A 14,521-nucleotide genomic window follows, 5' to 3' on the forward strand; every position below is an offset into this window, starting at 1 on the left:
TTCATTTCTCTTCTAGCCCGTTCTTTATTACGCTCTCTCGCATGTGATTGAGCACGTCGTATTAGTCCTTTCTGCCGAGCCTCAAATCATCAAGGTGCCTTGTTGCCGTCCCGTTTCGTATAAACGATACCATGTGCATACACGCTGCACCGCCAAACCACCATCTCTTCCCCTTCAGCTCGCAAGATAACGACAAAAACTCTACAAAAACATCAGCCAAATCTCACTCGACGTTTCACCGCTGACACCTTCTCCCAAGTCATGCCGACGTCACTGGAATCCCGACCAGAGATCCTTTCCATTCTACCTCGAGAGGCTGAGACAGCGCTCCAAGCCACCAGATCCAGCCCCTCATCAAAGCTCCCCTCCCATCAGCACAGCACAATCACAGAGGAACGTCCCCTTTCCCATCTACAACCACGTTACTTCTTAATATGACGTTGTTCTTCTTACTTGTAACCACTAATCGCAGCCCAGTCTGAAATTACACTCTGTCAGCTACATACCTTAATCTCACCCTTCGGCATCCTTCCGAGGCTTCCGATTACTTCCAACACCAACAAAATGTGGTGCATCCTGCGGTATCAGTGTCCAACGCCTACCCGCCCAATGGCATTTACATCATGTCTCAACTCGACAATCAAGAGGGGCTCAACCACTTTACCGCCAAGTCAAACATCCACTCAGACATGTGAACTCGCCAAGTGATAAAATTGAGTGCCTGTTGCAACTCTGCTCTGCTCTGCCCTGCTCTATGCCGAGGTATACTGAATCCCCAAGTTGGGGGTCAAAGCCCATCCATAAACACCCTTCTCTATCGTTATGTGTGCAACCCAATGTCCCTTCTCTTTTGACCGCCAAACGCCAATCTCTGTGCACCGTCTTCATGAAAGCCTCATGATAGCATGTGAACCCAAACGAAAAAGGAAAAGAAACAAGAAAATGCAATCCTATCTTTACAACGCCAGGCCTCTCACAGACGCCCTCTAAACTACCCCACCGACTTCCCCTCCAACTGCTTCAAAACCCCTACGGCATCTTCAAACATGATGTTCCTTCCTCCGAGACAGTCGGCCGCCAACGCCTCCCGCGCAAGCTTGACGGCTCCTCGAGCCTCGTAGCGTTGGACCTGGCTTTGTACATCAGCTGGCTCCATATCCGAAGCCGCCAATATCCACTGTGCCGCTGTCTCTCGTGATACCGGTGTGTTGGATCTGTCCCTATCACCCGTGCAGCTGAAGGCCCAGCAGATCAGAGCGCAAACGTACACACCCCAGTAGTCCGAGATGTCTGTCCATGGTACAGTCTTTCGGCGTGTCTCTTCTGCCTTGTTTTCCTCTGCCTGATTCGACCGAGCTCCCAGGCTGAGGAAAGCTTTCAGTGCCCGAGCAGCAAAGACTACTGCGACGGCTGATATATCGGATCTGCGCCATTGTTCAACCACCTTCTGATGCTCCGCATAGGCGCTCACTTCAGGCACCTTCTTGTTAAATACCCAGCTCTCCCCAGCCACCGACAAAAGGCAGTAAAGGGGCGTGTATTGTAGGGCCAGGTAGGTGTTGGCAACGGCAGAACCGGGGAAGAGCTTTGAGATGGGAGCCGTTTCGGTTTGGATGCCCTTCAGATTGTCCATGGGGCTGGCTTGTGTCGGAGACTGAAGAGGGGAGAGGAATAGCGAATACGCCGCAAGCAAGATCGATGCGTCAAAGGGTGGTGCCGTGACAATGTTGGAAGCGGCGAGTGTCCCCAGGTTCGTGTTGCAAAGAGTTTTTGGACTCTTTTTCGTTCGTGTCTTGGCCCAACTTTGGGCGTCCTTTGCCTCCCAGAGCTGCGTTGTGTCGCCTGTGAGAGGTATGGGGAGGGTGCTTGGGGAAGAATAATCCAGGCCGGCTGCAGAAACGTGTTGGCCTTCGTGATAACGCGAGCTGTGCACATCCAGCAAGAAACAAGCAGCCACCAGCCTCCGGTGGGCTTCTGTTTCGATCCACGTCTTCCATGCGCGCTGGGTATCACGGGTAGACAAAAAGGGAGCAGATTTATTCTGGCCACCGACAACCTATCGTGGAGTTGAGCATGGCATCCGGAGAGAAGTTAAGTTGTTCATCGAAAGAGAGAAATGAATAGAAAATGTCAGGAAATTAAAGAAGAAGAATATCGACAAGATCATCTTGTCGTTGGGGAGTAAGGTGGTGATGGAAATGAAAAAAGATCAAGCTGAACTAACCCTGTGATAGAGTGAAGTGAACCGGGGAGAGGGTTTGTAAGACTGGCTCTTTCTACCGCGGAAGCGTGCATAATATTCACAAAGCAGAACGGTTTGCTTGACGGGCAACGGCCATTCGTCTGCCTGAGTAAACTATCATCCATCAGTTAGCTAACTGTCATGACGGTGGGCTGGCCGTTTTGTCACTTACCAGCTTGGACTTTTGCCAAGCATAAGCATGCAGCTGAGCCCCTTTCATGCGGTCGTCCTTATCAGCAAGATATTGTGTTGCCACCGCCGCCATGGCATACCGAAGCACTTCAATATGCTCCGCAGCGGCCACAGTTGCTTTCCCGAATGTATGTTTGTGGATTATAGGATAGTTGGGGTGCACCTTGTCCCAGTAGACCTTGAGATATTCCGGAACCGCCTCGCTGGCCGCTGCGTTCAACGACACTGGCAGTTCTGTATTTAATAGGCTGCCCCCATCTGGAGGCTGAGAGCCGCACCCGGAAAGGCCGAAAATCCGACCTGATGGTATCGATGGGATGGCGACTAAAGTCTCAGATTGAGCCACAGCCAGTGAAGGGGACATGCTACGAACTGTAGAGGTTGGGATCTGGTCCGCGCTGCTGAACGTATCCCCTTCGGCGTAGCCGGGGAGAGGAAGGCCCATGTCACCAAATACGGGCTGGTAGATTTGTGGGGGTGAGCTGGTATATGTAAAAGGAACAGAGAATGCTCCATTCTCTATGCTCGTGCTTCGCAAGTCGTTTGAGGTGGTTTGGAAAGATGGAACAGAGTTGATCCAGTCCTCGCTCGAGGTACGGATGGGGAACTGTGGGTGCCGTGTGTTGTCCGAGGGGGTCGAGTAGGTGCTCTCTGAAGCTGAAGAAGCCATCCCTGAGTCTCGCCAACGCACCTCTGATGTTCCGTTATCAGGTATGGCCAACATTGTAAGTTCCGGCATAGCTCTGGGCGCTGAATCATATTGACCAAATGTATCGTTTGTCGTCGGCAAAGTTGTCGGCCCAATAACATATTCTGTTCCTCCCATAGGATAGTTGTCTGTGGTATTCGTCATGTTGGACGGCGTCGTGTAGCTCTGGCTTACACTTGGAGCAGCGGGCATAGATGTCCACGATCCGGAGACCATTGTAGAGTTGTTGGTTGAGCCAGCCATGGCACCCATCCGGGGGCCATTGAGGTTGTCAGGCATTTTCAAGCCCGTCTCCTGAGTCATGTTTGAGCATGTTTGTGTAGATGTCTTTGAGTTGCGTCGAGAAGCGGGCGGTTTCGGGTCCTTGGCACCTTTCTCTTGCTCGCTACAACAGGTTAGCCTTCGGATAGCCTAGTCCTGCGTGGCCTTGTCCACGTACTGTCTCTGGATATGTCGGTCAAGGAGATCTTTTCTGTAGAATGTCTTGTTGCAACCTGGAACCTGGCAGCACAAATCAGGAGGTGAGTGACTAAGTTGATGCCGTCTATAGCAGAATGGTTAGGATATGGTTCAAGCCATGAAGAGAAGAACAAACCTCAAGTGCTCGGCTCTAGAGAAGGTCTGAGCTGGTTAGTTGGAACTGCCCGGAGTTAAGATAAGGACATAGGTATCGCACCTTGGGACATCGATCACAGGTATGAACTGGAACACCCTTCTTTGCCTTGCTAATCTTTCGAGTGATGGGGGTCAGTTTGACATGGGGCTCATTGCCCACTCCCGCTGTGAAGGGCCTCATGGGAGCGTTTGACGATGGGCCTGGCTGGTTGGACAGTTCGAGAGAGTCAAGACTCGTGTTGCTACGACGGCGGCTGGTCATGTTGCGGTTGGTGCTAGAAGATGACAGGTGATCGATGACAGAAGATGTCGTCGAAGAAGTAGGTGGATCGGGCCTGCTGTTATGGGAAGACGATGAGGTTGAGCCGGAGGCCGATGGATTGGGGCGCAGGGACGGCCTTGAAGCCAAATCTATGGGCCGGCTTCCGGATCGCGGATCGACGTGTTCGTCGTCGGTGTTCATGATATTCTTGAGACTAGCCATGGCCAGTTGTGACAACCGGGCCACGGGTTAAAGAGGCAGTGGGTTCGGAGAGTTCGAGAAGGCCACGGACAAAGTTAGTAAGACACAGCCCCCGAGGAGGCTGAAGATCAAGTCCAGGCGGGTGAAACGATTTTGGGTCATGTAACGGAGGAGGGTATAGAGCAGGAGGCGGGAGGAATAGTGGGGGGAGTTGGCGTAGAATCAAGATCCCAGATTAACGTCGACGTCGATGATGGGATGGGTGCGAGACGAAACAGAGACAGACGGTAAAGGCTGGAACTTGGGGGGGACAAAGCGTGGGCGAAGCTAGCCTCAGACCAAGCCAAGTGCAAGTGTGAGCAGGGATGTAGGGGTGAGAGTGAGAGTGAGAAGCTGTCCGAGTGCGATATCGACCTGATTTGCAAAGATTACAAAGATGCAAACCGAGAGAGGCATTGCTGTCAGGAACTCGGAGGAAGCGTCATCAAAAGAAAGGATCGGAGAGGATCTGGGCAACAAAGTGCGAGTGAAGTGAGCAACAGGCGTCGACCCAAGGTTGAAGACAACCCTGCGAGCTGAGCATGGGGCGCAGGGCCCTTGAGCCAGGGTTGGAGGGTACAAGATTAGATGGATGGATGCTGCACCCCCGAGCACCATGGATGGCAGCATGGATGCCAACTACATACACTAGCAGTGATGGATGGATGGAGGGCACCTGATGCAAGGCACTGGACTCGCCTGTTGGTTGCCCGTTCCGTGATCGACTCCATCATGCCAACAGTGAGTGGTGAGGACGCCATTGTGCTGAAAAAGTGCCTCTTTTCTCACATCACCCCCTGCCGGTTGCTCAAGCTTCCGCCCATCCCCTGTTTGTCCATCCATGACCAGCCAGGAGGAGTGGCGGGACGGGGCCGCAAGCGCCATCTAAGCCTTGGAAGAACGGTACCTGATCAAGCGGCTAGCGTCTGCGCGCGCACGCAAGATTCATGGAAGGCTACTGTACCAGCAACAATGGTCCAACTCTATCCCGAAAGATCCGAACTCCTACGGATGATAAAGTAGAAAGCCGCTCTTAGATGGCGTCGTCGACCATCCAATGCGGCGAGGCGAGAGACAGGCCAGCGGGCAAAGAACGACGACGGCTCAGCACGCCAACCCATAATTAGCAGGACCGTTGGTGATGCAGAAAAACTCGGCTGCCACAGACGCAGGAGATGGTTGGAGCTCCAGCAGGCGGGGAAGCTAAGCAACCAGGGTGGCGGCCGCTGTGAGAGGAGCAGTCCAGACCGGGCAGCCCAGTGAGAGCTCCAGCAGAGCGGACAGGACGGGACGGAGGAACTGGGAGCTAGGGCCAGCAGCAGGAGGGCGCCAGCGGGTATGGCGTCAAGGCGTCTGTTGGTGGCTGCTCTAGAGTCGATCTGGGATCGATGTCGCCAACGTGACAAAGGAGCATCATGGGGCGAATGGCTGACAGGATCGGCAACAGTGGAAAGAGTGAAATATGCAAAGTGGCTGTGCGAGCATGGGTTTCTGGTGTTGTGGCGAGTTCCATATTTGCAGTGTTAAGGATTAGAAGGCATGAATGGAAGAAACGGAACGCTGGAGATATTGGTAAGCACCTGGCCTCACCTCAAGCAACTGCAACTGAAGGCAAGTTGGCTTACGGATGGCCATCAGCGCCTTCCTTCTACAAGCAATGTCTTTGCTGATGAATAACTGGGAAGAAACCCCGACACTGCCGAAGGGATCTACGTTGCTGATATCATCCAACAAACATACATTCATTTCACTTGCATTCTGACATTGATTAACTTGGTTTGTTAATATCAAGAACCCCCGCAAATGCAGCCTCATAGGGCGAGCGCGCCGTTGCACCGTGCTCCAGGCATGGTCCGTGTCCGTGTCCGTGTCTCTCTGTCTGTCTCGCTCTCTGAACAATGCAACTGAGTCGATCAATCTCCCAATGGATCCAACCTCTTTCACCGACAATGGCAAAACAAGAGAAGGCTCCTCAAAAACGCCTCCTCATGATCAAATCACCAGACGTTGGATGCTGAACCCTGTATCCCTCCCTCAGCGCGCGCAACAGCCGCTCGGCAGCGTCAATTCTCGCCCCCCCTGTACCCGTTGTGAGGGTGGCATTGGATGCCCCCTCCCCCTGCTAGACGCTAGGGCGGCCGGGCACCCAGCCCAAGTTGATGGTGGAGGATTCGGGCTCAGCCACTGACCGGCCCATTGGCTGTGTCTCACCTCTTGATGTGCTATTTTTACACCCTGCGTGTGTTGGGTCCTTTCACTCACTGCTCTTCGCTTGCCTGCTTGTCGGCCAAGCGCCGGCCAACTCGGTGTCGCGACTCAAGTCGACGGGAGACCGGCCCAGCATCAGGACGGGCCCGATCCATGCCTGTGCTGCAATGTGACGAGAAGCTTATCCATGGCAAGGCATTCACCGTGTCACCGGATTTAGGAGCTTAAATTCTCCACGATTATGCCTTGCCAGTTCGAGCTTGGATATCTACAGCGTCAAAAACTCTTGTTGGCCCCGTCCCGACAAGAAGGATGCGGGGCGCTCCGGACCGTTCCATGTTCCACGCTCTGCAGAACCTGTCCCCGCCTCTTGGCCAGAAATGGAAACCCGCCCGTTGAGATTGGATGCCACCCACTCACTCACCTCCCAGCTCTCAGCTCGTTCACCGGCCTGTGATGTGATGTACAAGAGAGAGAGCCAAGAGCCATCTTCTATTTGATTGAGCTGGCCTCACAGAGATGCACAACCAGAAGGACGAGGCTGCACAAATTCCGTAGCATTCGGCCCGTCATGCGGCGCACACTGTCAACGTCCACTGCCTGTCCGGAACTGCAACCCATGGCAAGCCTCCGGCGCTTAACAGCTGGCCTATTTTTGGTGCCGGTATCCTATTCTGTCTTCCGACAACCATATGCGTCCTTTTCTGTCTTGATTTGTCAATGACTCTTCGGGAAAGCAGTTGTTGGTTCTGTTATCTCTTAGCCAAGCTCTCGCTAACACGCTCTGACCCCTTGACGCTCATCTACCCAGTCACATCCCGTGAACTCGTTCACTGCAGGCTTGCCGCGCCATTGATTTCGTTGCTAGACGTGGGCAATGTGTCATCCCAACTTCAGTCTTGATGCACTCCTGGCCTGATACCACCTCGCGTGAGTGGATGGGAAAGGCAGAAATCTTCGCCAAGGGCACGCAGGAACCCAATCAAGCAGTTGTGAGGCATGATTCCATCACTCACAACTGAGCGGCAACCGATAAACCCCCACACACTTGCCCGGAGGCTTTTCTCTGAATAGAGAAACTCACCGTCTTTCTCTCACACGGCATCTGCGTGAGACCGAGTCCCGCCTCGGTAGTCTGTTGTGCCACCACAACGACCTCTCGTATCCCTGCTCCAATGACCCCGACAGTCTGGTCCCTCCCAGCCGGGGCGTCGGCGGCAGAGACGGCTACTTGCAGATCCAAAACGGTTTCCCGCAAGGCGTTGGTTTGATCAGAGTTTACCTAACAAGCTTTTTATAGCCACCAACGATTTGTGTCGGCTGTGAGAATCAAAAATGCCGATCGACTTTGTTGCAGTCGCTTACATGGTTCCCTGATCGACATACCACTGACAGCTACCACCACAACCTTCAAGTTCAGACTCTGCAACTTGTCTTCAGCTCCATGCAACATTACATTCTCGTAGCACGACATTCCAGCGATGTTGTCTAGCCGCCTAGCCGCCTAGACGCGCCAGCCCCCAACGTGTGGCTCTCCATGCGCCAGCCCTGCTGCGCCATCCCCTCCCCATGCACTTGAGAAATGGATTACCCTGGAGCTGTGCAGAGATCGGAACTGAAGATATCCGACAACTCAGCCTCGCGGGAGGATCTCTCAGGTACTTCAGCTGTGCCTTGGGTGTCGCTGTAAATATGACCGAGATCGGGGAATGCAGTGCGAGTTTTCAGCTCCTTGATCAGCTGAAGGAAGGGTATGCTCAGTAATCATTAACCAAAGTTCCTATCAACACCGACGGATTAGGAGTGCACGAAAATGCGTGACAAAACATCAAGTACGCAACAATGCAACACATGCCAACTCATATATTGCCCAAACGCGAAACATGAAAACTCATCGAGCCAATTCGTAATCCTCACACGTGGCCAAGAATACTCCTGCCGCCCAGGGCTGAGCATCTCTCCAGACCTCTTCCACCAACCAACCCACCACCGTGAACAATGCAAGCAAAATCATACATAGACAAGCCGGAACGCCTTGTATGCCGGCCTTGTATTAAACGTGCACGACTGAAAGACTGATTAAAATAGTAATCCAAGACCCATTGCGAGTTTCGAAACAATTCTTTGCCCATTTTGTAGCGGCCCCGACCCCGGTCCTTTTTTTGCTCTCTACTAGGCATCGTTTTTTCTTCCCCATTTTCCCACTCTTGAGCTATCTCATATTCCAGCTATAGCTTGGAGGTGGTCGTCGGGGTGTTGATCGCGGGGTCTGTTGACGTCTTGGCGTTGGCATCGCTCTCTTCCGACTCGTCGTCGCTGGCGGGTCGGCTGCCGTCTGCCACGTCTCTTCGGCTCTTGGTCATCTGTATGTCTGTTAGTCGAGTCTAGCTGTAGAAGATCAGAATGTAGCTTACCCATGATCGCACACCACCGACAAGACCCAGGGCGTAACCGGTAATGAACTCCTTGGGAGTACCGGAGCCGCCGCCTGGGGTGGTAGGCGATCGCAGCTGCTCGGCGCTGCCGGCGCTGTTAAACCGGGCAGGGCTCTGAGGTCGGCTGGTGGGCCAGAACTGCTTGAGCTCGCGGCCGAGCTCCTGACCGGTGGTGGTCCAGTTGTTGGTGATGTTCTCGCGCAGGTCCTGGACGTGGCGCTTGAGGTCCATCTCGTTCTTCTTGAGCCAGCTCACGTTGAGCTCCTGGCGGGAGGTGCCGCGCTTGAACTGTCGGGCAATGTACTTTTCGTAATCGCGGACGATTCTGTATCGTGGGTTAGAGGGGTAAAACATGGCGGGGAACGGGTTGCTGTGCTCACCTTGTAATGAGACCAGTGGTGCTCACACCCTCTGTTCGCTGGGTGACGAGGAACTTGCCAGCAGCCTTGATGGGCTGGTAAATGTCGTCGCCCTCGTCGGCACCGTATGGGAGATCGTCGTGGGCAACGTAGTCGAGCTTGTGCTCCTCGAGGAACTCGGGGGTGACGATCCAAGGGCAGTCCTCAATGACCTCATCAACCCATTTGCAGTGACGGAGGGTCTCGGAGCGCTCAGCGGCGGACATGACGGTCAAACCCTTTCGCTTATGCGTCTCGTGGTCGCCAGTGACGCCGACGACCAGAGTGGTGTTGGGGAAGGCCTTCTTGGCCTGCTCGAGCTGGCGCATGTGGCTGCAGGCGGTTAGCGATTGCATGGGCGAGAGGGGAATGTGCTGGCTCACCCAAGATGGAACAGATCAAAGACTCCATCGGCGTAGACACGGACAGCTCGACCAACGGGAGGAGGGTTGGTCTTGTAACCACCGGCAGGGTCGGTCAACTTGCCAATGGGAGGAGGGGGCATGGCCTCTGTGGCCTGAATATCGTCCTCGTCCTCGTCATTGTCATTGTCATTGTCATTGTCATTGTCGAGATCCCTCAGGGAGGGCTTGCGGGCCTTTCGACCAACACGCTCGGCGATGTCGGCGCTGGCCTCGGTGGTGTCGCTGGGCTCGCCGGGGTCGAGGGTATGATCGTTGTTTTCGATGATGCGGTCCGAGTTGGAGCGCTGCCTCTTAGGAATAGGCCCGCTAACGGCGGCGGCGCGGTGGTGAGGGCGACCATCTTCAGCGGCAGTGGTGTCGCCCTCCTCGGCCGAGGCATCACGAGAAGATGTCTGAATGCCGTTGTCGAGGAGGTCGGCAGACGAGTCGGGGCGGCTGAGGGAGACCCTCTTGCGCTTGCCTCCTTGGGAGGAACCAGACGGCGAAGACATGGCTGGCTGGACTGAGGGACTGATAGATGAGGGCACGGGAGTGATGACGCGGCTTCGACTGGGCTGCTGGTCTCGTCTCGATAACAGGCGTACGTACGTGTCTCTGTACGTGCGGCGTTGGATTGCGTGTGCTGCGTCTCTCGTGTGTAGAGGCACCTGGACGATGGAACGGTTATGGCTCCCGAAGCAGTCCAGTTCCACGTTGACGCGAAAAAAACCGGGTCTCGACGGGGGCTTGGCTTGGCCTGATTGGGGCCGAAGAGCCAGGATCCTTGCAAAAAATCTGGGGTCAAAAGTTGGCCTGGAAAGGAGGAAGCTTGGAAGTCTGACGTGATGGACGATAAGGAGGCGAGATAACGAGAGCAAGAATTGGAAGGATGGAAGAAGAAAGGAAGGAAGATAATCTATCGCGAGTTTGTTCGCTTCAAGGGGACGACTATGGCGCAAGGAGGCAGCCCAGCTTGATTTCTCGCCCTCTTTGCCCGTTGGCTACGTCGTAATGACAGATCAATTTAAAAAAGTGGCCCAGCTTTTCTCGTGTGAGAAAGGGGAGCAATCTCCAAGTCCCGGTAGTGTGAGTGATGGTCACCGCTTGTAACATCGATCCATCGATGAGATGGGCAATTGCTCTCGTGACAAGGCCTGCTAGCTTCAATTCTCTGGCCGTGTGGTATTCCACACACAGAAGCCAAGCACAGCTCGTTATTTATCCTCTCCCACCGTGAAGCTTATCAATATCGGTATCCCGTCGGTCTGGGCCAGTGGCGTCACGATTGCAACCTCTCCCCCAACCAAATCCTGTAAAAGGGGGTGAAAAGGGTGGGCGAAGCTTTGTTGGAGAAATGCTCACGTGACTTTCACGTGCTGTCAATTAACTTTTGGGGAATAAGCTGGGGATACCTTGGATCTGCTTGTCAGTTCTGTCAGTCCACCACTCGAATTCGTATCAACAGTCTATCTGCAGATAAACTTTTTGTTTCAACCTCTAGGGCGATGATATGCCCTCGGGAGCTATGCAGGTAGTGCACTGCCAATGTCTATTTTCAGCCTTGCTCTCCTTGAATCACAAATGGTGCTGTTTCAAGGGGCACCTAAAGCGGCTCAAGCCTGTCACACTCCCTACACTTCCTACCTTTATTGCAGAAACAAGGTAGAAACAACTTGATGAGGAGCAAGTTTGGGCGAGCGGGAACGAACATGGATACTTTATCATTACTTCCTGGTCTCTGTGTGTGGCAGTCACTGAACCGTTCCTTGGGGCATCACATGACCAAGCACGTGGAACCTCCAACACTCTGCCTCTCCTTTAATCAAACCTCACCCCTGAACAAGCACCCCAGCGATGCTAAGCATTCTTTTCCGCATTATGGCCCAGTTTGGCGAGATAGCCTTCTCCGGACCGTCGCGCTCGCCTCGGAGCTACCTGCAGTCTTGGGCCTGCATTTCCGCTGCCTCTCCAGGTGCACACCAAACACTCTGCGTCTCAGGTCTTGGTCCCTGCCCATCTCATTCCCACATGGGGATTGGGAGGGGATCCATCTTGGAAACGATGCTTACCGGCGCCACGGGGCTGACTGGCGGGTCTGGAAACATCCTGGCTGATTGTCCCCAGGGTGTCTGTGACTGAGTGAACCAACAACAAGAACCAACAGCGGGTCTCAACGTGTGTTGCTGGTGTTGTTATTCTCCGCTGGTAACTCTCATTTGCCCGCCAAGACTCTGTTATTTCAACTTCATGCTTATATATTCCAAACTCGATGATAAACGTTATGCCTTCTTCAGCTCGTTTCAAGTGAAACCAAAGCAAACACTCGGACATCTTATCACATCGCTAGCCGAACTGTTGGCTCTTTTTGCCTCCACCGGTTTCATGCTTAACCAGGATGCATAGTTGCCCCTTACCCACCCTCGACAACAAGCATGACGGTTTCTAGAAAGTCCGCCAATCCCAACTGTCCGACTTCACACAAGCTGAGAGCCAAGCTTAAATAACGTCTGGAGAAGGGCTGTTTAAGCTTGGCCTCGACTGACAGCCAAGGCCAGGGAGACATCTTTGCAGTGTCTCATTGGAGGCTTTGCTCACGGCCACCCGGCCATCACAGTCACCCCAGCGGTGGCATCGTCGCTTACCGTCTCGGGATTTTCGGTTGGTGTTTATGCTCAAATTCATTCAGGGACTGGGGGTATATGTGGTGATGGTTATTGTTATATATAAGGCGCGCCTTGTCCCAGGTTGAGAGGAGATCTTTCCGAGTGACAAACCAGGACTTTCTTTGCAGCTTTCTTTCATTACTTGTTTGGTAGCTTCGGGCAGGCCCGCTGATCACATTCTTTTACAACAACTTTATCTATAACCTTGTTTCAGCCTTACAGACGCCCGATAATACCTATCCATTCACTACCTACCTATTTCAAGATGCGAACCGCTACCCTTCTTGCAGTTGCCAACCTTGGCACGGCCTTTGCTGCCGTTCAGATCTACGGCCAGTGCGGTGGAGGTGCCTTTACCGGAGAGACTGACTGTGCTGATGGCTCTACCTGTGTCGAGATGAATGAGTGGTACAGCCAGTGTATCCCTGGTGCTCAGGGTGGAAACTCTGGCTCCAACCCTCCCGCTCAGGAGGTCGAGGTTCCCGAGTCCACTGAGGCCCCCGCCACTGAGGTCTCCTCTGTTGAGGAGGAGGAGGAGAACAACGACGATGAGACCGCTCCCGTAGAGACTTCCGCTCCCGTTGTTTCTTCGCAGCCTGCCGAGGAGGAAGGTGATGACGAGGAGTCTGCTCCTGTCGAGACCTCTGCTCCTGCTGTTCCCTCTCAGCCCGCTGAGGAGGAGTCCACCCCCGTCGTCGAGCCTACCAGCGCTGCTGCTGCTCCCACCTCTGGCTCCGGTAGCGGATCTGGCTCCGGCTCCGGCTCTGGTGGCATCACCCGAACCATTCCCGCCTCCAGCGGCTCTACCAACGCCGCTACTGCCATCCCCGTCTCCGGCGAGCTCGACGGTGGCATGATGTACTACGACCGATCTCGTAAGTCTCCTCATCCACCAGCCATACATACCTAGCTAACACATCTCCAGCCGCTGTCTGCAAGGACCAGACCGAGACCGGTGAGGCTGACGCTATGTTCATCCTCGAGGACGGCGCCACCCTCCGCAACGTCATCATCGGCCCCGGCCAGGCCGAGGGCGTCCACTGCAAGGGCACCTGCACCCTCGAGAACGTCTGGTTCGAGGATGTCTGCGAGGACGCCATCACCCTCAAGCAAAAGTCTGGCACCTCCATCATCCGCGGTGGCGGTGCTTTCCACGCCTCCGACAAGGTCGTCCAGTTCAACGGCCGCGGCACCGTCGAGATCTCTGACTTTTACGTCGAGGACTACGGCAAGCTTGTCCGAGCTTGCGGTAACTGCAAGGACAACGGTGGCCCCCGCAACGTTGTCATTGAAAACATTGCCGCTGTTGACGGTGGTGTTCTCTGCGGCAGTAAGTTTACCCCTTTCTTCCCGTGAAAAGGCTTAGCAGCTGACATATCTCTAGTCAACACCAACTACGGCGACACCTGCACCATCAGCAACTCTTGCCAGGACTCTGGCAAGACCTGCGATCTCTTCGAGGGTAACTCTGACGGGTCTGAGCCCACCAAGCTCAGCAGCGGCCCCGACGGCACCTCCTGCAAGGCCGATTCCTTCTCCGAGACCTGCTAGATGGCTTCTCGAGAGTAGTGAGATGATGGGTTTTGAGAGCGTTTTGATTCCGAGTGTATATAATATCCAAGCGTTGAGCGGTGTAAAACAATAATAAGTAACCAAAGTACAAGCACTAGTGCTTTACCAAGCTGGCCTTTTCAAGGAGTCTTTATGTGAACAATGAAGCACCAAGTACGTAAATAGCGTTGCCAACAGTGACTCTCACATGTATCTTGATGCCTTGACTATCTTCATGTGCCAATTTCACTCCATCCTCTCGTAGTCCTAGTATATAACCTCAACGCTCAGGACCTCTACGTTCAGGAAACTTGATCACTTGCTTCATAGTCGGATGATATGTTGGTAGTTTGATGTTAAAATTACTGCAGACTATCCCGCGCAAATTCATTCACCTCCCTGGTTACCCCTGTGATTTAGCCTAACCTGGCTTTACTGAAAGAAAACCACCCATTGTGAAAGCCAGAAAACAAAAGGGGAAAAAAAAAGATAAGATGCAGAGTCCCTGAAAAAACATCAAGAAACAACAAAGGGTTCCGTGGTATTGTACACCTGTTGCCTTGTCCATCCCGATAGACTTCTCCGCAGGCCCGGTTGCCAAC

At 53.8% G+C, this 14,521-nt stretch overlaps 3 protein-coding genes across 3 annotated transcripts; 1 reads left to right on the forward strand and 2 right to left on the reverse strand.

Moving 5' to 3' along the window:
• Window positions 1-991: 991 nt before the first annotated feature.
• NCS54_00679600 (Hypothetical protein) lies at window positions 992-4,242 on the reverse strand (the record flags this gene model as incomplete). The annotated part of the gene is made up of 6 exons (XM_053152241.1): window positions 992-2,056; window positions 2,225-2,356; window positions 2,415-3,528; window positions 3,583-3,687; window positions 3,739-3,764; window positions 3,820-4,242. The coding sequence occupies 6 exons, from the start codon at window positions 4,240-4,242 to the stop codon at window positions 992-994; spliced, it is 2,865 nt and encodes a 954-aa protein (XP_053008216.1).
• Window positions 4,243-8,696: 4,454 nt separating this feature from the next.
• NCS54_00679700 (Choline-phosphate cytidylyltransferase) lies at window positions 8,697-10,571 on the reverse strand (the record flags this gene model as incomplete). Its single annotated transcript, XM_053152242.1, has 4 exons — window positions 9,685-10,571; window positions 9,284-9,634; window positions 8,883-9,228; window positions 8,697-8,831 (listed from the first exon to the last, which is right to left on the reverse strand). Exons 1-4 carry the CDS (start codon window positions 10,215-10,217, stop codon window positions 8,697-8,699), a joined length of 1,365 nt encoding a protein of 454 aa, XP_053008217.1. The 5' UTR covers window positions 10,218-10,571.
• A 2,062-nt stretch (window positions 10,572-12,633) lies between these two features.
• Window positions 12,634-13,919, forward strand: NCS54_00679800 (Pectate lyase; the record flags this gene model as incomplete). Its single annotated transcript, XM_053152243.1, has 3 exons — window positions 12,634-13,243; window positions 13,294-13,698; window positions 13,753-13,919. 3 exons carry the CDS (start codon window positions 12,634-12,636, stop codon window positions 13,917-13,919), a joined length of 1,182 nt encoding a protein of 393 aa, XP_053008218.1.
• Between the last annotated feature and the right edge of the window lie 602 nt (window positions 13,920-14,521).

Source organism: Fusarium falciforme, chromosome 5, assembly GCF_026873545.1.
Source record: "Fusarium falciforme chromosome 5, complete sequence".
Lineage (NCBI taxonomy): Eukaryota > Fungi > Ascomycota > Sordariomycetes > Hypocreales > Nectriaceae > Fusarium > Fusarium falciforme.